The 23,250-nt window shown below is 53.4% G+C and overlaps 1 protein-coding gene across 2 annotated transcripts in view; it reads left to right on the top strand.

Moving 5' to 3' along the window:
• The window catches only part of ASTN2 (astrotactin 2), a 361,171-nt gene that overhangs the window by 106,737 nt on the left and 231,184 nt on the right, over window positions 1–23,250 (top strand). For both annotated transcript variants that reach the window (XM_049832481.1, XM_049832482.1), the window contains exons 4-5: window positions 5,365–5,514; window positions 13,523–13,630. In XM_049832481.1, coding sequence (XP_049688438.1) covers window positions 5,365–5,514; window positions 13,523–13,630 — 258 coding nt within the window. The remainder of the gene's footprint in view (window positions 1–5,364; window positions 5,515–13,522; window positions 13,631–23,250) is intronic.

The following is a 23,250-nucleotide window of genomic DNA, read 5'->3' as shown; positions in this document are numbered from 1 at the left end:
AGCGGCTTATTTGAAAAATACTGGAAGCAGTTAGTGAGAGGGCAGGAGGTGGGCATGGAGAAGAGCTGGTGTCCGAGATGAGGGGGCTGTGTCCTACACGTGGCCGTGGGTGCCGTCATGAATGTGTGCACGGGTCAGGAGGTAAAAATCCCACCAACCTTGAATTCTAATTGCACCCAAACTTTTCTATTTAATCCTTGATTGAGTTTGACGTGTTCTTGCAAAACACTTTGATTCCAGTGAAGCGGCATGCTCAGTTGAGCAGCTCTTGAGCCGCTCTGTGAGTTACTCTTCTCTCCAAAACTCTGGGAGCATTTTAAGCACTGGTAATGTTGAGGAATCGATAACTTGCCCTTTGACTCTCAGAAATCAAAGAGAGGGATGGGAAAATCAGATGCTTAAAAACCTATATTTTTAAAAAATATGTTTTACTCAATACCTAGCGTGGGAAGCTCTAACAGAAGCTGCTGTTGCCTTTATAGTCTTTCCCTGCAGCTATAGGAGTGCAAGTGCTGTGTGAGGAGTACAGGGACTGTCGTGGCTCCGGGGACCAAAACTTTAAGCCGAACACCAAAGACTGGGAGACCTGGGGAAGCTGGCACTTTTGCAGACCTTAAGCCTCACTGCTCTGTTTTTAACATGCTGCAAAAACCAAGCTGTGGGGCTGTCCAGCTCTCCCAGCAGCAGCATGAGGTCTCGAGCCTGGTTTGGGGACAAGCTGCTGCCCTTCCCCTGCCTTGCCAGGGTCCCGTGCAGCATCGAGTGGGGCTACCAGGTCCTTGGTGGGTATAGGGTCTCTGTGGGGTGCAGGAGTGTTTGCTTAGCCTGAAGGGGAGTTCTGCAGTGAGTGGTACAGCTGCTTCATTGACATCCTCTGAGGCCACGTCTGAAGACCCTAAAATATCTCCATGAGGTTGAGGGTTTGTTTCCAAGGGCTATAGAGCATTTCCATCACCACCAGCTCCATCCTGCCTCAGCTGGCAGAAAGCAGGTTGCACAGTCAAAGGGGTTTTTCAGTTCCTTGTCTCTTGTGCTGGACCCTCAGGAACGTCCTGGGACGGTGGAGGCACCACCCAAGTGCAGCCAGTGGAAGTACACAGCTAGCGCGTCTCCTAAGTACAGGTTGTGGGTGGTTGCGCTGATCCAAGCCTGGGATTCTGTTTTGGAGAATCCATCCTGGCCACTGAAGCTGGTGAGTTTTGGTACCTCCTCAAAGCAGCCCCCCGTAACCAGCCTATGTGTCTGGGAAGGGTACAGCTCTCCTGGCTGCGCTGGGGGTGGAACGAACGCTGCCGCTTCCCGTCTCCATTGCAATGTATTTTTACCCAAACATTGCTCATATTGTTCAGTTGGTGACTTTTTTTTTTGTTGTCGTCGTAATTTTTAAGCCAAACAACGTCTTTTTCCCACTGCAATTTGTGCCAGCAAAAAGGAAGGAAGGAAGAAAAGGCTATTGGTATGAATTGTTTTGTGGGAGACGTGCAAACGAATAAGGGAGCCTTAAGAAGAGCAAATCGCTTTCAAAATAGCATATGGGGGTGGACAGGAGGGAGGTGTACGTCGGGAACATGTAATGTGCTTTACAAAGGTACGGTGACCTTCAGCTGTGTCCTTAAATCGCTGCCAGAGATGGAAGCTGACTTTTGCGGAGGCTGAAGAGCCTCGTGCTTCATCTGCTTCAGCTTGTTCCTGGGGTTGTTAGGCTGTCGAAGGCCCTTGCTATAGGACAGGGTGAGATTAAGATCATAGCGTCGTGCCAAACCTCGGGGTGGATCTCACCCCCTTTGCCAGGCTGCGGAAACTCTCAATGTGGTGACGAAGCTGTGAGCTCAATAGCCCTGATGGGTTTAGCTCCTGGAAACTGGGGACGGGAGAGAAGGCGGTTTGGCAAGCTTCGCTCAAGGAGGGGATGGTCCTATCGCTTCTAAATCTGCATCGTGTTCGGCCGTCGTCAGGAGGAGCCGGTGCCTGGGCGCTGGGGAGCGGAGCAGGGTGCGGGTACCGTGGCAGCGCCGGGAGCTGCCGGCTGAGCCCCTGCTTGGCCCACGCAGAGCTGGGCTGCTTGAAGCTTTGCACTACCCTGCAGTAGTGTGTGTTCCTGTCCTTTTCAGAACAATTAAAACCTCCTGGGAAGACGGGAATGCCAAGCACGCGTGCCGTGCGCGTGAGGCACGGTGGCACGCGTGTGCGAACTCGTGTTTGCCGTGCGGTTGTGTGATGCCCGCGGAAGCGTCGGTGTGGAAGGTGGGTTCCTAGCCCCGGCTCTCCAGATTCAGATGGCTGACTATGGAAATCCCTGGGTGGCAAAGCCCAGGTGGCAGTTTGCAGTGGACTGTGTCGCTTTTATGGATGTGATGGACATCCCCATAGCCAACAGGGTCCCAGCAGCCTCGGTGAGTGCCGTGCCTCATTACGTTACAGTGCATTGGTTTCTTCTCCTTCCCTGTTGTCATGGTTGGCAGTGCATGAAGGGTCTTTTCTTTATCCTTGACCCTCGATGTTCATTCGGTTGAAGCCCAGCTACCTTTCATTTGTCAGTGAGGGTTTTCTCCACATTGGCCATGTTGAACTCCACTTCCTGAGATCATGTCAACAAGGGGGTTGTGTGGGGTGTGTTTGGTTTTTTTCCTCCCCCGTTTTTGTCTCCTCCTCCTGTTTTTTTTCCCCTCACCCTTGTTTTTTTTCTCCCATGTTTTTTTTCTTCTTTCTCCCCCTTCTCTTTTTCCTCCCTGTTTTTCTTCCTTCCCTTTACTCCAAACCCCCAAGGGGCATGAAGAGGCCAAGGATGTGCTGGCACACATGAGCTGTGCAGAACAGTGAGATGCACCAGCTTTTTTCTCCCATTCCTGGAATAAGTATTTGTAACATCATCGCAAATAGCCGGCGACTGCAGGGACCCTCTCCCCGTGAAGGTAATGCTCCCCCCCCGCGTTTGGCATTCGCTCTGCTGACGAGCAGATGCCTCTGGATGGATGTGCCGAGCGTGGTGGCCAGATGGGGTACGATCACCGCGGCCCTGATTGCTCCCATCAGCCAAGCAGGGACCACGAGAGCTGCGACCTCGCCGCGTTCCGTCTCTAGCTGAAGGCATGGCCCCCTCCTCCTCCCCTCCCGCGCTCTCCTTCTGGCCTCCTTTCGGTAAATAAGCCTCAGCCGTGTGGTTCCCGAGCTCCCTGCTCCACTTGCACACGTTATAAATCGCACAGCCCCGAGGTTCAAATAACTTGCCATCTGTTTGTGGGGAGGCCCTGCTACGCTTGCTCCCAGGCGAAGGAGCTGCGGCGATGGACTTTCTCCCGCAAACACGGCAGCGGGGTGCTGAGTTGCACCGGTGCTGCCGCAGCATCCTTCCCCGGCGCCTTGGAAGAGCCCTGCGAAGGGGTTGGATGTGTGCTGTCAGTGCTGGGACTAGGTGCTCTTTGGAGATCTTTCTCTGCTCTTGGTTTTATTTTTTTTTTAATTTTTGTTTTTCCCCTATGATGCTGCTTGCTGAGACATCCAACGCCGCAGGATCTGGCCGCACCTGCCATAAATGTAGGGGACTTTGGGGAGCTCTGCCTTTGATCCACGGTGCCTGGGGGAGCCTGGTGTTGAATAATTGGAAGACGTAACATAGCTGGTCCCTCAGGCCACCCTCTCTCCGGGGGTCCCCTGAAACGGTTCCCACCTTCGGTACTTACGCAGGCAGTGGGTTTGATCCTCGTCTCTCCATTGCCCAGTGAGTCTGATCCTCTCCCGAGCCCTCCCGATGCATGTGCGCCCACGGGCACAACAGCCACTCTGCTCTTCTTCGGCGCTCCTTCTCCCAGTGCCCCTGGGAGATTTCGGTACCTTCTCTGCAGCCTATGGGGGTAGAAGAGCACCCTGGGGTGGTCTAAAGGCTCTCAACCCTGGGAAGGCCAGGGATATTGCCTTCGGGATTTGGGGAGAGGGAAGGGGGAGCTGCTTTGCTGGCTGGTGTGGCAGTGCCTGCGGCATGGGGTGGTCGGGGCTCTCCGCTCCTGCAGTGTGGGTGGCTGTTGGAGGAGTCTGCTGCAGACTCTGCGTTTAAGTCAAATCCTTGTCTAGGATTACAAATGCCTCGTCCTGCATGGCCAGCTTCTCATTTCGCACTAAAATGGCCTGCTGCGAAGGGAATTAGAGTCCGTGGTCCGGAGCAGTTACACACCCTGAGCTCACCGGGTGGCTGAGGAGTTCCATACAGATCTGATGTGTCTCTGGACCCGGGAGATGCAGTGGGATGATGCATCAGCCCATCATCCTGGCAGGCTGGGGAGCTCCAACGTGCTCATTTATTCCTTACCCAAGTGGGATGTGGGGTGGCTATAGGGCTGGTGATCCCTGCCAGCCCCGCACAGGCACGTTGTGGGCAGGGGGAGCTTCAGGAGCTAATCAGAGGGGCTTTGTGTGTCTCCAGATGGAGACAGGACAGAGGTTATGTTCTGCTAATGAGTTTATTCAAGGAGCCGACAGAGGCCAAACTGATTGTTAAACCTGGGAGACCTCTGTGGCCTGCAGGCTGACAAACCTTTTGATCCTGAATTTCATCTTTGCCCTTTGTGAGTGGTTTCATGATTTCCCGTAACTGCCTGTTGTGCGGGTGGGTGGTGAGTTTCATAGGACAATTTTGGGGGGGTGGGGGGGGTGGGGGTGGGGAGGAGAGCAAGGAGGGGAATTGCTTAAATATCAGCAAGCTGTGATGTGCTGTGGGGTGTTGCAGCAAGCTGTTTGCTGAGCTCAGGTGCTGCTGCCTGCCATGTGAGCACAGCCCCTGGAAGACCCCAGGGATTCCTGCTGCAGCTTTAAGCATGCCTGGACCAGCTGTACATTGTTCGCCTGGCTCCCACCCCAGCCTTGCCTATCGCTCCATAATCCCAAACTTGCCTGCTGGGGAGTACCTGACCCCCCCAACAGGCTGCCAAGCCTGGGGTTCAACTCTGAGCTCCTGGGGCAGAGTTAAACCTGACCTGAAGCCAGCTCAGTGCCCGGGCGGGTTCCTGTGTGTTTTTGAACACTTCAGGCTGTAACTTGGATAAGGGTGCGATGCTTCCAAGTCCCCTTGTGCACATGGGGAAAGAGGCAAGGAATAATCCAAAATGCTGGAGAGCAGCGTGAAAAATGCCATTTCTGTAAACTCACAATTTTCTAATATTTGTGGCTTTGGTAGGACTTGGAAAAGTGCTGGATGGGTCCCTGTGGGTGACTTTGGAGGGTGACCTCAAGGTCTGTCCCACCTTGGCAGAGCTCCTGCCCAAGGACCTGGCTCCGGCTCACGCTGTCCTCTGCGAGGAAGGGGTTGTATGGGCAGCGGGGACGTGGTGGCCCGGTCCTCTTTTAACCGCAGTCCCTTTGCCGGTGTTGCAGCTCCCGAGGTGACGCAGGAGACGGTGGAGTCCCTGATGCAGAAGTTCAAGGAGAGCTTCCGCACCAACACGCCCATTGAGATCGGGCAGCTCCAGCCTGCGCTGCGCAGCACGTCCGTGGGGAGACGGAAACGCCGGAGCCGGCCCCGAGGTAGGCTGTCACAGTCACCGGCTGCTCCTCCGGTGCCCTGGGTTTGGCCACGGCCAGAGGAGTTTGGTTGGGGAAGAAGGCAGGAGCTCCTCGTCCTCACTGCTGAGCGTGGGGACCCCAGAGCTCCTCCGTCATGGGGTGAAGAGGGGCAAACCCCACGCAGCATCCTCTGGATGGCCTGAGGGGAGTGGTGTCACCTCATGGGTTCCCCAGGGATTTATCCAGGTCTGCTGCAAGTCCAGGGTCCCTGCCAGCTGGCCCGGCTAACCAAGGTTTGATGGGAGTAAAATACGGTTTCTTGGCAAGTTTTGATTTTGGAGGAAGGGGTGAAGTTCATTTTTGTGGTAACTCGCACCACTGGGACCTCTCTTTTTTGCACTTTCCCAGTGCTTAGGGTTTTTTTGAATTTTATTTTTTTTAGGGGCCACACAGAGGGTGGGAGCAGCCTTCATGGCTCTAAAGGCTGTACCATGCAAAAACGTGCTGGGGGCTCCTGAGTTTTATTTGTAGCCTATTTGCCAGCTGCACTAGAGCAACAGGAGGAGGTTTGGCTGGAACAGCCCTGTGAGCAAGATTTGGTCCTTGTGTTGCCTCTCAAACAAGGGAAACTGCCGCCTCCTATTGCTATCGCTGCTTAAAACAGTAATGGCTCTGGGTTAAGCAGTGAGCACAGTGGGTTTGGGTCCAGATTTCTAGCTGGCGAGGAGGAAGAGGAGGTGTCAGGGTCCCTCCAGAGGTGATGGGCAGGAGGGGGTCCCTTGACCACGGACTGCCCAGTGCACTGCCGGTCTTTGTGGCAGTGCTGGGGGCTGGGGAGGAAATACTTTTATTTCTGTTTACTGTTGGTTTTGTTTTTCATTTATTTATGAGTCTGAAATGTGATCTTTTATTCTGGATACATTTTCCTGCAATACAGGCCCAGAGAGGGCTTTTTTTATTATAGCTCTGCCCATAAATTATTCACTTAGTGTGAAGAAAATGTTCTGACTCTTTAACTGGTTTAAATTATTTGGTTTGTTTTCTAGTAGTTACTCAAATACGTATATCTGGATTTTGGTGTGTGTGTGTGCAGGTGCTTTGGGGTCCACAGTGACTGTCTGGTGAAGTTTCCCTGATTCCCTGCTCCAGCCTCTTTGTTTGTTTGTTTGTTTTTATTTCACTTTTGAACTGCCTGAAGGTAAGAGGCTTTTTAGTCACTAATAGCGCAAGTCAATTAATCCATGCAGCCGAGCTTAGGAGGAGACACGATGCCGGGCTGCAGGCAGAGCCCCTGGCTGCGTGGGAGCAGAGTGTGGCCCCAAGCCAGCCCGGCTTGTCCCCCATCTCTAGGGACACGCACCCCCCATCTCCCACCTCCCTGGGCTGCTGCTCCCCTGCCTCCCCACAAATCCCCATCTGCACCATGGAGAGTGTGCCCCGGGATAAGGGGAGCTCTTCCCACCCTTCACCCCATCCCTGCTACCCCCCAGGGCCCCTCTGTCCGTTGGTGGCTGCGGGAATAGTCAGTGGATACCAGGACAAGAAAGAACCGTGCAAGAAACAACCCTTGGTTGTTCTCTACTTCTGCCCAGAGTTGTGTTTCCTCAACACAAGGGTTGGAGACCTGCTTGCACCCAATGTTGGGATGAGGAGCCGAATTTCTCCTCTGGCTGCTGGGTTCCATGTGGCAACCTGCTCGTGGTGCTCAGCGAGATCGCCCTCCATCCCTCCCTGCCTCAGCCGCCGGCAGTCCTTAGCCACGGGCAATTACAGCTGGGCTGTCCAGCAGGTCCCCAGCAGCAGGCTCGCCCAGACCCGTGGTGGAGAAAACAAAATTGTCTCCCTTGGGACTCTTGCGCTGTTCCCCCGGGAGCCAGAGCACGCCCAGCTTCCCGGCCACAAATCTTCCCCGCCGTGGCTGTCGCTATATTTTGCTCTCTGGCTCTTTCCCGGAGCCTTGGGCGTGTGTCTCAGGTATGCCGGGATGCCTGCTCCAGCAGCCCCGCGCTGGGCAGGCTTTTGCACGCCCGAGTCTTGGGGCCAGGGAAGGGTTTTGGGGCAGTCTGCGGGCGAGGGGAGGTGATGGAGAGGAGCTGGGCACCAGCACCTCGAGCTGCTCCGGTCCTGAGCTGGTTGCAGTGGTCCCAAAGGTACTGCAAAGATGGGTGGGGGTGTCTAACTGCACCCCAGTGCTCAGCTCCGGTAGGAGGGAAGAGGATGGCTGGAGGGGAAGGGCCCAGGTTAGCTGGGAAGGTGCTGCCGCGGCTGTTCCCTTGTCTGCACTGGGAGCAGGATGAGTCCCCGTGGTGTTGGTGCCCAGCCTACCGCGGTTTCCTTGGGTTTCTTATGGGAACCCTCACTGGCATGCCCTAGAAAAAAGATTTTAAGGTCTCAATCATCAGAAATCAGTGAGCAGCCCCAAAAAGCAAGCCAGTTCCAGCATCTCCAGTGGAGATCTCGCTCCCCACAGCCCCATCCCATCCCTTTTTCCATTTAATTTAAATTTCTTTTCGCTTGCAAAAGCCGTGGCCGGGTGCTGCTGCTGAGGCCGTATCCATGCCTTTTCCTGCACCTCTCCTGCGCTGGAGGTTTTGTTTTGACAGCCTGCGGTCCCTCTGGCGGACGAGCAGTTGGAGTGCTATCGAACATTAAGGTTAAACGATGATATCACAACTCACGATGTTTGCATTTTACATCCAATTGCAAACACAAACCCTTCGCCTCATTAATCCTTTGCAATCCATGGGTTTTTTTCCTCCCCCTAAATGAAATTGTCCGTTTGGGATGCATTTATTTCCTTCTAACAGCCGCATGACAGTTCCGCTGATGGAGTTTGCATCCAACTTTGTTACTGGGTAGTGACAAGCCGGCCTGACGGATGCATGTGTGTAATTATTTTCTCACGGTTCGATTTAATTAATGCTTAACCTCGTCAGAGCCCTACAGCTGGAGCGCTCTCCCTGCAGGAACTGTGCACAGCAAAAGGATTTCCTCCTTTATGGAAAGGCTCTGAAAGGGCTCCAAGTGCCACTTCTGCAGAAGGACATGATAAACCAAACCAGAAAATAAAGAACCCAACGCCCCAGCCCAACAAAACCAAATCTGGGATAAGCTTTGCCTTGCTTCGCTTCCCTGCACTAAGTGCATTTAAACTGCTGCCTATTACTTGTCATTAAATCTGATTCTGCACTAAGTGTTTCTAACAGCTCTGGGAAAGGTCGTATTTTGCGGAGAAGATCGACTTCAAAAAAAGCCCAAAAACCCCACACCACCCTCTCCATTTACAGTACCATATAACTTTATTTTGTCTAATGCCTTTTTCATACAAACTTTCTCCCCAAACACTTTTATCGAGTGAAGTGCATTTAGAGTTTATAAATAATAGAGGGACAGAGAGGATGATAAGAGCTGAGGTGCTGGAAGGAGGATGTCTCTGCTGAGGGCTGGCAGTGCAGGAGGGAGGGATGCTGCATCCGAGAGGGTCTGGATGTACCGGTTCCCAAAATGCAGCTGCTACTCGGAGCATCCCAACCCAGCTGCATCGGAGGAGCGGGGCTTAAACTGGGAAGCGATGCCCTGGGAACCGCGGGGAGAGGTGGCGGTGCAGGGACCGAGGATGCGGGTTCGGCCGATGGACCCCTCTGCGCACCCTCCCCATGGCTGGGTGGGATTTTGGGGTGCGGGGCTGGGAGATGCCCTGGGGGGAGGCTGGTTTGCGCAGAGAGGGGGTCTGGTGCCCTCTCCTGGGGCAGGCCTTTAAAAGCACCCTGGCTTTGAGAATAAATAAGCGATTAATAGCTCCTTCTGCCTGAGATGGGACGCACTGTTTATTGGGGCTGCAGCTTCTCGTGTTTTTAGAGCTCTTGGCTGAGCCGTGAATTGCCCAAAGTTAGCCCAGGGAGGAAAGCCCACGGTCCCTGCTTTCACCAGGACCCCTCCGCCTCCCCCCTCGCCCTGTCCGTCTGTCCCGCGGTGCCCACGGAGCATCGTGTTTTGGTGGCGAGGCTTTTTTGGGGTTCAGCCAGGAGCTTTCACCTCATCCAAGGAAAAGCATCGCATCCAGCTCCTTGAGTTGGTCCTTGCAGAAAATCAGACCCTTGGCAGCTGTGCAAGGGCTGTCATCTGGGATCGGTGTGATCCCAGTTTTCCATGATGGAAGCCGTGGGGCCGTCACCTGGGTGTTGCACCACCTGCCCCAGTCTGGTTTCTTGGGCATAGGCAGAAGGAAAAGGGAAGATCAATGAGGAGGAAGAATTTTCATCAGCTGAAGCCAGTGTGTGTGTGCGTACCCCTGCTGCAATGGCAAACCAGAGCAGAGTGCTTCGTTTTTAAAGGGCTTTTTTTCTTTATCGGGGTTGTTTTGGGGGTTTTTTTTGCGTTGACTGGATACATTTCAAAAGAAAATGTTCGTGTGTATTTTTTTCTTCCCTAGAACTGCATCTAATTTACCTTTCTCTGGCCATGTTTGGTTTTTCAGTTGACTGGTAGGGATAAATTAATTAAACTGAAAATTTCTACTTAGCTAATTGTATAGCTCTGCATCACCCTGCCAGCCCTCAGTGAGTGGACCTTGCCGCAGCACTGAGGTGGGGAGGGGACTCCTCATCTGTTTTTTACTGGGAAGCCTGGGAGCAAAGGGTCTTGTTGAAGACCCAGGAGACTGCACTGCATGGGGCAAGCAAGCGTGGAGGTGGAGTGAACCGAACACAGTTGAGTAGGGAGGTCATGGGTCTTTAATGCTGCAGCGCGTACAGGGTTTGGCCCTTTTTCTGGAGGGGAGGGATGCGGAAAATCCTTTTGCATTGGCAGTGGGGCTGTGGCTGCGGGGATGCATGGACACAAGGTGTCACGCAGGGTGGCACCACTGGGGACAAACATGAGCTCCCACTTCTATTATAACATCCAGCTTGGAGGGATTACGTATCCCAGGTCAACCTGGCCTCAGACAGGAGTTATCCAAACAGCTCCTGTAACTTATTTCTTTATTTTAACTCAGTTTTGATTTGTTTTGCATCCACAGTTGCTTCCCTGAGATGCTCTGTAACCTCTTGGCTTTGAGGAAGGGATTTAAAATGTCAGGTTTTGTTTTGTTTTGTTTTTTTAATGGACAAAAGTGCACCTTTAAAAAATACACAGGGCTTTACCTAACAAACTCTTTGGTGATGACGGAGCCTCTAATTCCTGAATTTTATTTCCTTAGTTCCCATTTAGCATTAACGCTACCATCTTTAATTACACCATAACGAGAGGTGTTTGCCTTGGCACCCCGCCTTGCTCCCCGCTAAATTAATGTCGCGCTCAAAACGAGCGCCCTGCCCCAGTGCGTAGCTGAGCTGCGATCTATTTGAACGGATTAACGAGCTTGTAAATCTGCAAACAGGATTAGAAAGGAGAGCATCTTCCTCCAGCTCCCCCTCCTCTCCGTGCCTGGTCCCCAGGCGGTGGGGCAGGAGGTGGGGGGGGGGGGGAGTACGGGCGAGGAGGGGGAGCTTTGTTTTTTCTCAATAGGAGTAAACTGGGTGTAAAGGGGGTGTTGCTCCCTGGGGGAGCCACTGCAGGCAGTTGCTGGTGTGTTACAGGTGCAAAGTTGCTGTTTCCCTGTCCTCTCTCTTTTAAGCATCTTATTCTACTTTGTAATCAGTTGTGGCAATTAGGATCCTTTTTCTGTTAGTTGGTGGGTTTCTTTCTCTTTTTTAAGAGAAAAGGAGGGCTGAGCAGGCAGGGCTGCGTGGCTTTAATTGGGTGCTCTCCCTGTTCTTCCCTATCAGCAGCCGCACATGGGTGCTCTCTGCTGTGAGCATCCTCAGTCCTGCCACAAACATCCCCAGCCCTGTGCCCACACGAGCAGCCTGCCACCGAGGCCGGCCGGCGGAGCTGGTGCACGAGCATCTTGCAGGGATGCTTTGGCAAGATTTTGGGGCCAGTTAAAGGTGAAATGAGGTTCACAGCGGGATCGGTTGAGGATCGGCATTCCTGCATCCTCCAGGCCGCCTCGACTGGGTTCCGGGACCCCCAAAAGCACCGCCAAGATGCGTTCCAGCACTCTTGACAGTGTGAAGGGGTAAAAGCGCATCCCTTGCAGCTGTTTCTCTGCCCTGGGCGCGTGTTTGCAGGCCGACCTCTGCCACCACGTGTTGGGGCAGAGGAGACGTTTCCGCTGCAGACTGGGGACCTGTGCCGGGTCTCCCAACTCCTGTATTTATACATCCTGCGCAGTGCTGGGTAATCAGAAAATGCAATATCGCTGTCACCAGCTCTCCGAAGACATCCAGCCTGAGTAATTTAACATGTCAGCGCCATCCATCACGGAGACGCAGCCGGCAAACAAACGCGGGGCGGCCGGAGGGGGCTGGGATGGTGGCTGGTGGAGCTGCTGCCTGCACCGGTTGCCTTGCTCACCTCGGTGGGGTTCGAGAGCGGAGTGAGCACTGGAGATCGCTGCCTCTGTCCATCCCCGGCCATCTGCCTGCACAAAAGGGACCAGGTCTGGCTCATGGAAAGCGGCAGAGGGACGTGCCGTGTGCCGCCTGCGCAGGGGACATCCAAGTCCCTCTCCCGGGCAGAGGAGATGGCTCTGCTGAGCTGTGGGGAGGAAAACCCTCCTGTAGCTGGTGTCTGCCTCCCGGCCCCGGGCTGGGAGAGAGCCCTGGGCAGCCCTTGCTCGGCAGGAGAAGGGGATGTGCAGCAGAACTGCAGCCCTGGCTGGTTGCCCGAGGGCCTGCATTAGAAGCCCAGGTTAATTAAGATTTTCCTCGCTGATGTGAATAAGCCTTATTGGTTTTACCACTCTGCTGTGCCCTTCAAAACCCCAGTCCCTGGTGTGGGGGTGCATCGTGACGTCGGATGTTCGCTGTGGTACAGGGGTTTGAAGAGGGGCTGGCGGTGGGTTAGGGTTTGGGGTGCGAGCCTGTAAACCGCCCCCAGCTCCCGTGTCCAAGCACTAAACGGTGCTGTGGGCAAGCACTGGCACCTCGCCTGCTGCTTTCAGGAGGAAAGGAGCTGGTGGAGCCTCTTCCTGACCGCCCCCGTCCGAGGGCACTGCACGGCCTGGCTGGGGCACGGACGGGGCAGGAGCCACGTGCCGAGCTCCCGGCATCCCTCTGGCTCCTGCCAGCCACCTCTCATCACGGTGATTAAGGATTTCAGAGGGCAGAAGGCACTGCTCGTTTTCTGTTCTCCTGCCAAGAAGTGGGGAAATTGTGCTTCTGCCTAGAATAAAGGATTTTTTAAAAACAGTAAAATATTTTAATGGCAGTTTAAAGGGCCACTGTCAACCCCCAGAGGCCTCTCTGCTTTAAACTCTGCAAGGATTGAAGGACTTCTGCCAGTTAGAGTCTGTGTCGCTTTTTAAGCATCTGTCACTCCTTGGTGGGTCTGGCGGCTGAAGCGAGCCGGGCTCCTCCAGCATCCTGCACCCTCTCCAGCTCCGGGAGGGAGATGCCGGGTAAACCGTGGGCCAGCCCTGCTCCTTGCCACGGCTGTCGGTACTGGCCGCTGCCGGGATGCATGCTGCTGGCCGGCACGGCGAGCTGGTGCAGCAAATGGGCCAAAGTGGGTGCTGAGGGAGGGAAGCCGGACCCTTGCCATGCAGCGGGGTCCTGAGCGCCTCCCAAGTGCTGTATTCCCCCCGTGCTACTTGTCTCTGCTGGGTTTGCTTTGAAGCAAACACCTAAAATTCACTGTGCTTCACCATGCAGGTGTCCTTGGGGAAAGCAGCCTCTACATTCAGAGTTTTTCTTTGTAAATGCATTACAATACATTTGCAAAATATATTCCTGGAGGTAGACAGCATCTTCTTACATTCACGTTGCAGTTGGCACCATGGGGTCTTGATTCTTAACGAGGGCAAAAAGGAACCAGTGAAATCACGAGTGGCAAAGTCCCTGGTGACTTCTGGTGACCCTAAGCAGAGCACCTGGGCTGGGAGCGGTGGATGGCGGCCAAATCCGGCAACTCTGCCAAGGAGCTCCCTGCTGCTGCCCTGCATCCCAGCTGACAGGGCTGATTTTTTCCTCTCTATTGCTTGCAGGTGGAATTGGGTTTGGACGTGCCAAAGGAAACTCTGGTTCAGAGGCGGACGATGAAACCCAGCTAACCTTCTACACTGAGCAGTATCGGAGCCGGCGACGAAGCAAAGGTACGAAATGACACAGGCACTGGTGATTTGTTTGGGTGTAAGAGGGAAAAAAATGGTTAAGCACCTTGACTGTTTCTGCGGGTTGATGCTGTCTGATACTGCATGAGTCTAGGTAAGGACCGCAATACCAGTCCGTAGTATTAAGGATATCCCAAGATATGTTGTTTGTGCGATGCAGCACCATCCAGAAGCCATAAATAGCATTTTCCAGTGATGTTGCTGAGGTTCTGGGTTTCTTTGATGGTTTCTAGTATCAGTTACATTACACATGCCCTGGCACTTCCCTAAAGCTGCACTGGTGGCAGTCCTGGTGGGACACCTGCAGCTGTCGGGGATGGTCACCTTGGCAATTCCTTGCTCCAGACTCCTGTTTTCTGCCCTTTATTTCCCATGCAAAGCATCAGTTGGACAGAAATTTCCCAGCCTTCCTCTCGGCACAAAGGCAATTAAAAGGAACAAATTCAAAATGAGGGCTGGGGCAGGGATTTGTAGACCGGAGTCCCTTCAGGCTTTTTTGTGAGTTAGAGGAGCTGAGAAACTGAAATATCATCTGCAGTTTGAAATTAGTGTCCATGTTTTCTCCAGTCATACTACACTGGATCGTTTTTGTTCGGGACCCTTGGACCAAGCTCTTTGGCGGAGGACAGGGCGAGACTTGCTGCTGCGTTTGAAAAATCACTGTCAGGAAATAACTACATTGGGAAGCAATTTAAAAATTGCACAGTGGGTCTGCTTCCTCCATTTGTTTTCTGTATTAAGCTGGGCATTGGCAGAGCACACGCACGCCAGATAGATGCCTGCACCCACCACAGCAAATGCGGCCCCATTTGTTTCAATGATTAGGCATTCCGATAAATGCTCACAAGGTGTTTATTTGAATGTGAAATTACCTCAACACCTCTGATCAGCTTGATGATTGCACATGGGAGTAAACACACGCGTGCACAGGGGTGCATTGCATTTGTTCCTGCTGAAAGGCAGGGCATTAAATTTTTTTTTCCCATGTGTTTTAGAACTACAAAAAAATTCTCACTGAGTTTAAAATGAACTTTTGATGGAAAGCAGGGAGAGAATTTGTGAGTTAGTTACCTGTTGCAGTACAAGCATAGCTGTGTTAAAGGGAAAATGACGTGCAAGAGAAGGAAGAACTTGGTTGTATTGCAAACAGGGACAAAAGAAATGGTCCCGAAAAGTTGCTGGTGCAGGGAGGAAAATTTCCCAAGTGCTGCAGTAGTTTTTTCAATGAGTTATTCTGAAATACTGGGCTGGGTGTTAAAGTCCTTGGGTACTTTGGAAAAGTCACCAAAGTTTGAGTTCTTTTCAGTCACCACAAGGGAAGGGATAGATGGTGTGCAAGCAAGGTGTGGAAAACAGTGTTTTAAGGAAAAGAGATAAATCTTTGCTTTCCTGCTGCTTTGACGTCATTCCTCGTGAGGTCGAGTCAGTCTCTCGAAACACGTTTGTGCTGGATGCCGGGTACAAAGATATTCTTATTGACATATACGTTGCCTTTGGGTTGTTTGTTTAAGCTTCCTTGTAGGGCAAATATAAAGGAATAGATAAATGGGAAGAATGCCTTTCTTTTCCTTTGAATAAGCTGTTGTTCACCTGGGCAGCTTTGATGGCTGGGTTTGAAGGGAATTCGGGAAGAAGAGCTGCCTCGCACGGTTGCACAGAGCTGGCTGTTAGATCTACGTTAGCATTTGAGTGATGCTGCAAGAACCTGGTTTGTTCGTGTTTGGTGCTGGTTAACCGAGGGAATTGTCTTGCATGAAGTCCCCATTGAATTTCCCCTCCTGTCTAGCTAAATTTTGCCATTACTGTGTCCTTGAAAGGAATTTTCCATTATCCTTTCATTGACTCTTCTCTCCCTCGTGGAAGGAAGGCAATAGCTTAGTGGGAAGTCACAGTACCAAACTCATAATTACGAGTTCAGCAAAGATCCGTAATTGGATGAGATCATAACTCTAATAGAGAAGGATGTGTCGTCAGATACGGTTAATTCTTACAGTGATGTTCCCGTATCGATTTTGCCATGGTTGCGTGTCATTGCAGGTGCTGTGAGATAGTTATCAGGTCTAAGGACAGAGATTCCTTGGGGTTTCTCTTCTTGGATGAGGTTTTGCAGGATTGAGCCTAATTACTGATACTGTCAAGGCATTGATCCCAGCCGATGCAATGGGAAGTTTTCACTTAGGTGGCATGTAGGTTTGGTTTTACTTGGAGCTTTGTTGAAGCCAGCTGGTTAAGTGGTTGTGGGCTTTTTGTCACCTGTAGAAGAAAGACTGCAGGTTTTGTATTGCGTTTACAATGTGTATTAGAGGGACATTCCTGTAGGTAAATACTATGCGTGGGAGAGCTTGTTCTGGTAGCTCAGGAGCAGCAGACCCATTGAAACCTGGTTTTCAGTGCTGGAATATATAGAGAAGTAAATCTGATCCGTCTGGGCACAGAGGCAGGGGCAAACAAGGCATCGCCTTCTGTGGTCCCAGCATCTTCCCAGCTTCTAGGTCTGTGGGATCCCCTTAGGCTTATGTTCCCCTGTCTTTGGAAAGTCTCCAGAGAAGTTAGAGGCGGGGAGAGCGTAAGAAATAACATAGAGGAGGCTTTTCTATGGAACCTTGGTCCTTTTCTGCTGTTGGGCTCAGCCCTACCTCTGGGGTTTCAGCTGGGAGAGGCAATGCTGGTCACTGGTGTCTCTGGGGAGCTGGCTCATGCCAAGAAGTGCTCTGTTCATACCTGTCTGCAGCGAGGCATCCCTTCTTTTCACCACAGCCCAGTGCCTGTGCCCACACCAGCTCTCCGCCCTCTGCTTCTTCTCGATGGATCAGTGTGACCGCTGCTCTGGGTGGTAGCGCTGATGGCAGGGCTGGCCTGCAGTCCCAAGGGAGCTGGAATTTGAACTTAATGTCCTGCTTTTCCAAGTGAAACGAGTCCTGAGGGAGGCTGTCGGGCCAGGTGGAGCTCCATGCTCGGAGGCTGGAGGGACCCTCAGCTGGGGCCAGGGATGGCTGGTTTGCTCCTTCCTGCTGACCTGCGTTACTGACTCCACGAGGTTTTCCAGAAATTAGTTTTTCTTGCAACCTGTTCACAACAGGTGTGTGCACTCCAGGGCTCTGCTTGCTGTGGGGGCTGGCTCTCCCCTTTCCCACTCCCCTGGGAGAATCGGGAAGTGTGGGAACCTCCTTGCGTGCCGGCTGTGGTACAGGGATGGCTCTTGTCTCCAGAGCTGTCAGTCATCGCGCCTTTCACCAGAGCTGAAGTCTCTGCGAGAGAGCTGCCAGTGTTGTAGAGATGCTAATCCACATCCCCAGCTGCCCATCACGGGTGATACCAAGCTTTGATACTACTTGGTTCTTCTCTTCTCCTGAGCAGCATGGGATGTGTTCAGTCAGGTCTCCCTCTGAGTTTGAGAGGAAAGTATTAGTAGCAAAAAAAACCCCAAACCAGGGAGGCAGAGCCCTATGCACAAACCTCGCTTGCACAGTGCCTTGCTTCTGCTCCATCCTCCTTGCTCTGGGGTTGTGCTTGCCTCCTGCCCAGCAAAATATATCCAGCTCCAGGTCAGGCTTTGCAGCCCTGAGTGCCGCAGGTCGCATGCAGTGCCTGCCCGATGGCTATTCAAATAGAGAGAAAGATGGGGGGGGGGGGGGGGGGCGGGATGTGCAGAAAAGAAGCAGCATCAGAACTCCAAGGCCGTACCAGGCTCCCTGCAGCGGTGGGCTGGCCCCTGTGTTCTGTGCTGCCTGGCTCGTCAAGGACTCGGTGAGTCTAATGAGCCCCTCTGGTGGAGAGGGGGGAGGCGCGAGTGAGCCGCCTCCACCTCCGTCTGCTTCCTCGGGCCCTGGAGCAGCTGCTCTGTAACACAGAAATGATTCTGCTCTTTTAAAGCCCCTTCTAGGAGAAGGTCTCTAAGGGATGAACGAAGAGTAAATCGGCATTGCGTTGGGTCTGCAGGGCAGATGCTGTGTGGCTTCCTGGGTCAGGGGAAACTGAGGCAGGGAAAGTGATGGCATCGTCTGGAGACCCTGCGAGGGGCTGAGCATCCTGACCCCATTCATCTTGGGGACCTGGAGAGCCTCTGGCCCCTCCTGCAGCCTGGCGGTTGTCTGAGCCCCTGGGACCTGCCGGGGGTCTCCGTGGCGGCTGGTGAGCTCTTGGGTCTGGGGCTGATCTCGCTCCACACAACAGCAGAAAGGTCAGGTACAGAGAGTTGCTGGAAACGCAAATACAAAGTGGAGCGCTGGGTGCAAGCGCAAGGCAATGCTGTTGATACCGTGATGGTTGAGATGTGCTGGAGGGCACCCAGCTCAGTGACCCAGCTGGGATCTCTCATCGAACGTCCTCAGCTGGCTGCTGCTCTTCAAGCAGGCTCTGGCATCTGCTTCAGTCTGAGCCGGACCACCCTGAGCCTGCTCCTCCACGCTCGGATCTGGGATCGCTTCACCCCTCTTGGCATCATCTCTATTGCAGCCTGTTAAAGGAGGAGGAGGGAAATATCCCACCCTGTTTCCATGCATAGCTTTTGTTCAGGTGGTTCCTTCCCATCCAGCAACCTGCTGCCATCCCAGGAGAGCTCCCCAGCAGCCCAGGGAAGGGAGGACCTGATTTTGGGATGCTCCTTGGCTGAGATCTCCGTGAGCAAGGCACCCGGCTGTTTCCATAGCACGCAGTGATGCTTTAGACAAATTAGCAGAGTTCAATTATGTACCTTGGATTGGTGTCAGCCGCGCATGTGTGTGCGCGCATGTGTGTGCCTTGCTGGCTGGCGAAGTCTTCTGAGGGCTGTTAGAGAAATGAGAAGCTGAGCTTTGATCTGCCTCTGTATTTGGTGTTTAAAACAAGGCCTTTTATAAGGGAATATTAGGTATTCGGAGTCTGTTACATATGAGGAAGCTTCACTTTGATCCTCTCCTGTCTCCGGAGGCAGCAGACACTTATTATTTCATGGGGAACTAAACGAAATGCAGAATGAAATTTGGGTACCGTTCTCCGTGCTCTGCCAGTGCCCCCGGCCCCGCTGGGGCTGAGTAAACGCTGTGGGCAACGTGTCGCCCCGTCTGTGCCGTGCCGTGCTCCTCAGGGAATCGTCCCCCCCAGGTCCGTGCTGGGTTCAGCTCGCTATCCCGGCAGCCTTCAAACTGGGGGAGTCGCCGTCGGGAATCAAATGGGAGACAAAAGGCAATAAAGCGAACACGTTGATTTGGGTTGCTTACAGTAGCAAGAGGGAGTAATGGGTCTGTCCGTGCCTCGTGCTGTCTGTCTGTGCTCCGGGAGCTTTCTCCTTCCCTGCCTCTGCTGGCAGCCCGACCCCTCCTCGTGTTGGGGGGTCAGCCCGTGGCACAGCCGGCCGTGCCCCCACTTCCCCGGGAAGGGGCCGCAGGGACAGACGGACGGGTCAGCGTTGGTGCGCGGTGCACACCCAGCTGGTTCGTGGCACGTGGAGCCATGCGGCTCTCTGCGAGGCCAGGGAAGAGCACCCCAGAGGGGACAACCGGGGTCCCACGCGACCTGGACATCCCCAAATCTCTGGGGATGAGATACCTTCATGATACAAGTCCCATCTTTACCTCCCGGAGGACCAGGGTACACCCGCCCCCAGGCTGCACCCCCGCAGCACAGCCCCTGCCCAAACCCCTGCGATGCCCCAGGGCGGTGGTGCCAACGAGGGATGCTGTTAATTTTCAACCTTTCTCAGCAATCAAAAAGCTCTGTCGTGGATGCTGCTTTTCTAGCAAGCAAACATATGCGGTGCTTTTGCATGATGGCTTATTTTGCTTGCAGAACAAGCAGGCGCTGCATCAGCACATAAAACCCACCCAGAGCCCCTCTCCATCCCTGTTAGACTCCATCTGTGCAGGGAAGCTGGGCTGGGGTTGCTCCAACAGCCTGTTTGGTCCCGTAAGTCCCCCGGTGGCTGTACGTATAGGGGTGCACACACGCTGCTGCCCGTGCCCTGGGTACGGAGCTTTTGGGGAGAGGGGCCGCTGTGGCAAGGTGGTTGCAAAGCGTGAGCTGGGGAGCAGAGGGGTCCGCAATTAAAGCGGTCGTAGAGCCGTGGCAGCCGCAGGCTTTTTAACTTCCCCGGACTGTGCTAGAGATAATGGCTTTTACATCTGTTCCTGGAGGCAGCGTGGGTCTTTCTATTTATTTATTTATTTTTTGATTGTATCTGATACAGCCTCAGCGAGTAATTGAGTGTTTGAGAGTGAAAAATTATCTCTCCGGCTTGGCCCTTATCTTGACAGCAAAGCAGCACTTTTAATTTAATTTTGTTCAGAGCATGTGGGTAACAAATTCCACTAATCGCTCTGCTGTCGCCCTCCGCATCGTAACGAGCCTCTTGTTTCCCAGGAAGCGGAACATAAACACGGTGCTGCATGCAGGCGGGAGGAGGGCGAGAGTTAGCGCCGGCTGGAAAATGAAGATGCGTTTTGGTGCTGATGCTCGGCGCGCCCGTGACGCGATGGATTTGTCTCCTGGCTGGAGTAGGGGGAGGAGGCAGAGGGTTGCGGACGTCACGCCGCGTTGGTGAAGCTCATCCGTGCGTGGCACTTGGCTGTGGGGGAAACTGAGGCATGGAGGGGATATGCCCTGACTCTGGGGAGCTGTTGCAGAGCAGAGATTTTTATTCTCACCCTGTTGGGTCATTTGGCATCTATTTTAAAAATAGTGGAGGGAGGGGAAAGATGGTCTGGGTGGGGGGTTTTTTTGGTTTGGGTTGGGTTTTTTTGTCTTTGGAGATCCCAGGCCGGTTCCCAGATCCCAGGCAGCAGCCCAGCTCTGCCTGCAGGGTGGCGATGGGAGAGCCAGCAGGGCCTGGATGGGCAGTGTGGTGGAGGTCCAGCAGCCTGGGGCAGCTCGCCGGGTGCTGGGGCATCTCCTGCCAGGTCCTGAGCTCTCCCTGGCAGCCTGGCCTCCATCACTGCTCTCTCCTGATCTCCAAAATCAATTCAACTGTCTGACCAGCCCTTTGCTCGCCGAGCACAATCCTCCCTGGGCTGTGACTCAACAGGAGCTATTTCATAGACAATGATTAGGTTTTTTTCTCTTTTCTCCTGTAGGAATAATGTTTCTGTTACACTGTATTGAAAATTGCTTTCCCTCCTCCTTAAAATGAAGCCTTCCACTCAGATTTGCCTTTGTGTTTGTATATTGTAAAATTGGGACTCATTTGGAGTTTAAAACAAAAAAAGATCAGGCCTTAATTCCAGGAGAAGTGTTTCCATTGATTTGCGTGAAAGAAAATTCCAATGCAGGCAATCTCTGACTTTAAATATGTAACTGTTTCTTTAATGTGATTTTATCTCAACCAATTCAGCACCAAGAACATGAAAGCAAAACTGACTTCATTGATTTTAATTGTCCATGCCCAGAGAAATGCAAAAAATGTAACAGCGCCAGGAGACCAAATTGGGTTTGCACAAATTCTTCCCTCTTTGCTGTGCCGGCAGAGGTCTAAGATACGTGGGCAGGAGACCCTGCCCACGGTGACCGGGGCTGGAGGTGGTGACCCTGGCGGTGATGGGGCTGGTGGGTCAGCAAAGACCAGCATCTCAACCTGTGCCACCTCGGTCATCTCCGTTGTCCCCCCTCCCCTCTGCTGCCCCTTCCTTGCCCAGCCTTCAGGGCTTTTCCTTTCCCTCCGCTTCCCCCCATCCTCCTCCTCCTCCTGATTGAAATTTGCTGGTGGCATCTCCCTGCGAGCCGCAGGTACAGTGTTTTAGAGCAAAAGCGGAGCACCACCGGTAACTGTATAAGTAGGAAGTAAATACATTTATTCAGTACACGAGGCATTAAAACTCCAGGAGCGCATGAAGGGCCAAGGCTCAGGCTACTGGAGGAGCGCGAGAGCTCGCCGGGGCGAGTGGTGCAGGCTGTGGTGCATACCGGAGCTCAGCTTCCAAACCCTTGGCTCGCCATGGGGTCTGACACTGACCTCCCCACGGTGGCCATGCCGCTCCTCGGCATCTCCTCTCCCTGACCCGCACCCCAGGGCTGCCTTTTCTGCACCCCTCGTGCCGTACCAGAGGACACCTCGGCTAATTGCTAGTGGGTAATTCATAAACGTTAATAGTAGTAATCTGATTCAGCATGCCCTTAGCGAGATCAAATCCTCTATAAATCCAGAAGAGTCTGATCTCACCCTTCTGCTGCACAACGCAGCCGTCTGTCCTCCTCGCTTCCTCCCGTCCCTTCTTGTGTGTGCCCTCTCTGCCGCCTTGGAGGTGAGCGGAGTCTCCCCGGGGGTCTCCCTTGGCACGAGGGGAGCAAAGCCACCACTTTGGGGCTGATCCCCATCCTGCTGACTCTGGGAATGACGCTGGAGACAGCCCAGTGCCCAAGCCCTGACCCAGATCCAGACTGTAGATATGAGCACCATCCCTTGGGATTTGTCCAAGGCAGTGACGGAGAAGATGCCTGCTCGAGGAGGGGCTGAGGCCAGGCGTCGTAGAGAGGGTACGCAATGAAATGCCTGCTCGCGCTCTCACCTCGCTGCTCAGATGCTGCCTGGAGGGTTCATTGCATCAGTATCCCCCCTTTCTGAGGGAGGTGGCTCTGGGGCAGAGTGGTCCATCAAGGCTTGGTGGGGACCGTGGTGCAGGAGAGCTGGGTCTGGCTGGAAGGAGGATGTCCCGTCCCATCCCACCCCGTGTGTCTGGTGTGTTGGAGAAAGAGGGACCATCCTGATGTGGAAGGGGTGGGGAGGCCCTGGTGCAGGGCAGGGAGGGGAGGTGGGCAGTGCTGCTCCCCGGCACAGGGGTGCTCCGTGGCAAGAGCCGCCTGCCAACACCGCTGCTCGTCTTAATTGGCATTTGATTTGATTTGACATGATCTCCCACTTGTAAAACACCTTGAGATGTTTCTGTGTGTGAGGGTGTCCTGGAAACGCTGTTGTACCGTATTAATGAGCCTCCGCTGGAACACAAAGAAGGATCATTAGGAGTGCCCGACTCCGACACGCCGGCAGCATCGGTGTGCGTTGGGAGCAGCACGGAGACGCGAGACGGGCTGCGGTGGGCTCGCCGCTCCCCGGGGGTGCCGGGGGTGCTGCTCGCCCCATGCCGGGTGCTTCTGCATGCAGCACGGCGCAGCACAGCGGCCGGGCGCTGGCGGCTGCACCGCACGTTGCTAAGCAGTTCAGGCACTCGCTGTTCTCCCGCTTGGTTTCCCCAGCCCCGTCTTCCTCCGGTGGTAGAAATACATTTTAATATCCGAGTAGCCGCGAAACATTCTGTATTATGCTATTATCTCTGGGGGGGTGGGGAAGATTGCAAAGCACTTGGTGTTTAACACCCACATATGGCTAACACCATGGGCTGTGTGCTGATAAAGATGGGGTAATTAAAGTTTATTTTTTTTATAGACTAATCTCCCAAGCATGTATTTATGAGCCTGATTTAGAAACATCATATTACCAAGAGCGCGGGATATTTGTGTGGCTCGTAAATCCATACGTGTTCTGAACATACCTTTTTTTTTTTTTTTTTTTTTTTCCTTCCTAAATTTAGGCAGCACTGCCAGTATTAAAAAGAAATGAGCTCGGAGTTTTGTTGGGTTTTTTCCCCCCCTTGTCCTTTAGGTGGGCAAGGGAAAGTGTACAAAGCAGCGAGTAATTA

This window comes from Accipiter gentilis, chromosome 29 (assembly GCF_929443795.1).
Source record: "Accipiter gentilis chromosome 29, bAccGen1.1, whole genome shotgun sequence".
Taxonomy (NCBI): domain Eukaryota; kingdom Metazoa; phylum Chordata; class Aves; order Accipitriformes; family Accipitridae; genus Astur; species Astur gentilis.
This window is presented reverse-complemented; position numbering and strand designations above follow the sequence as displayed.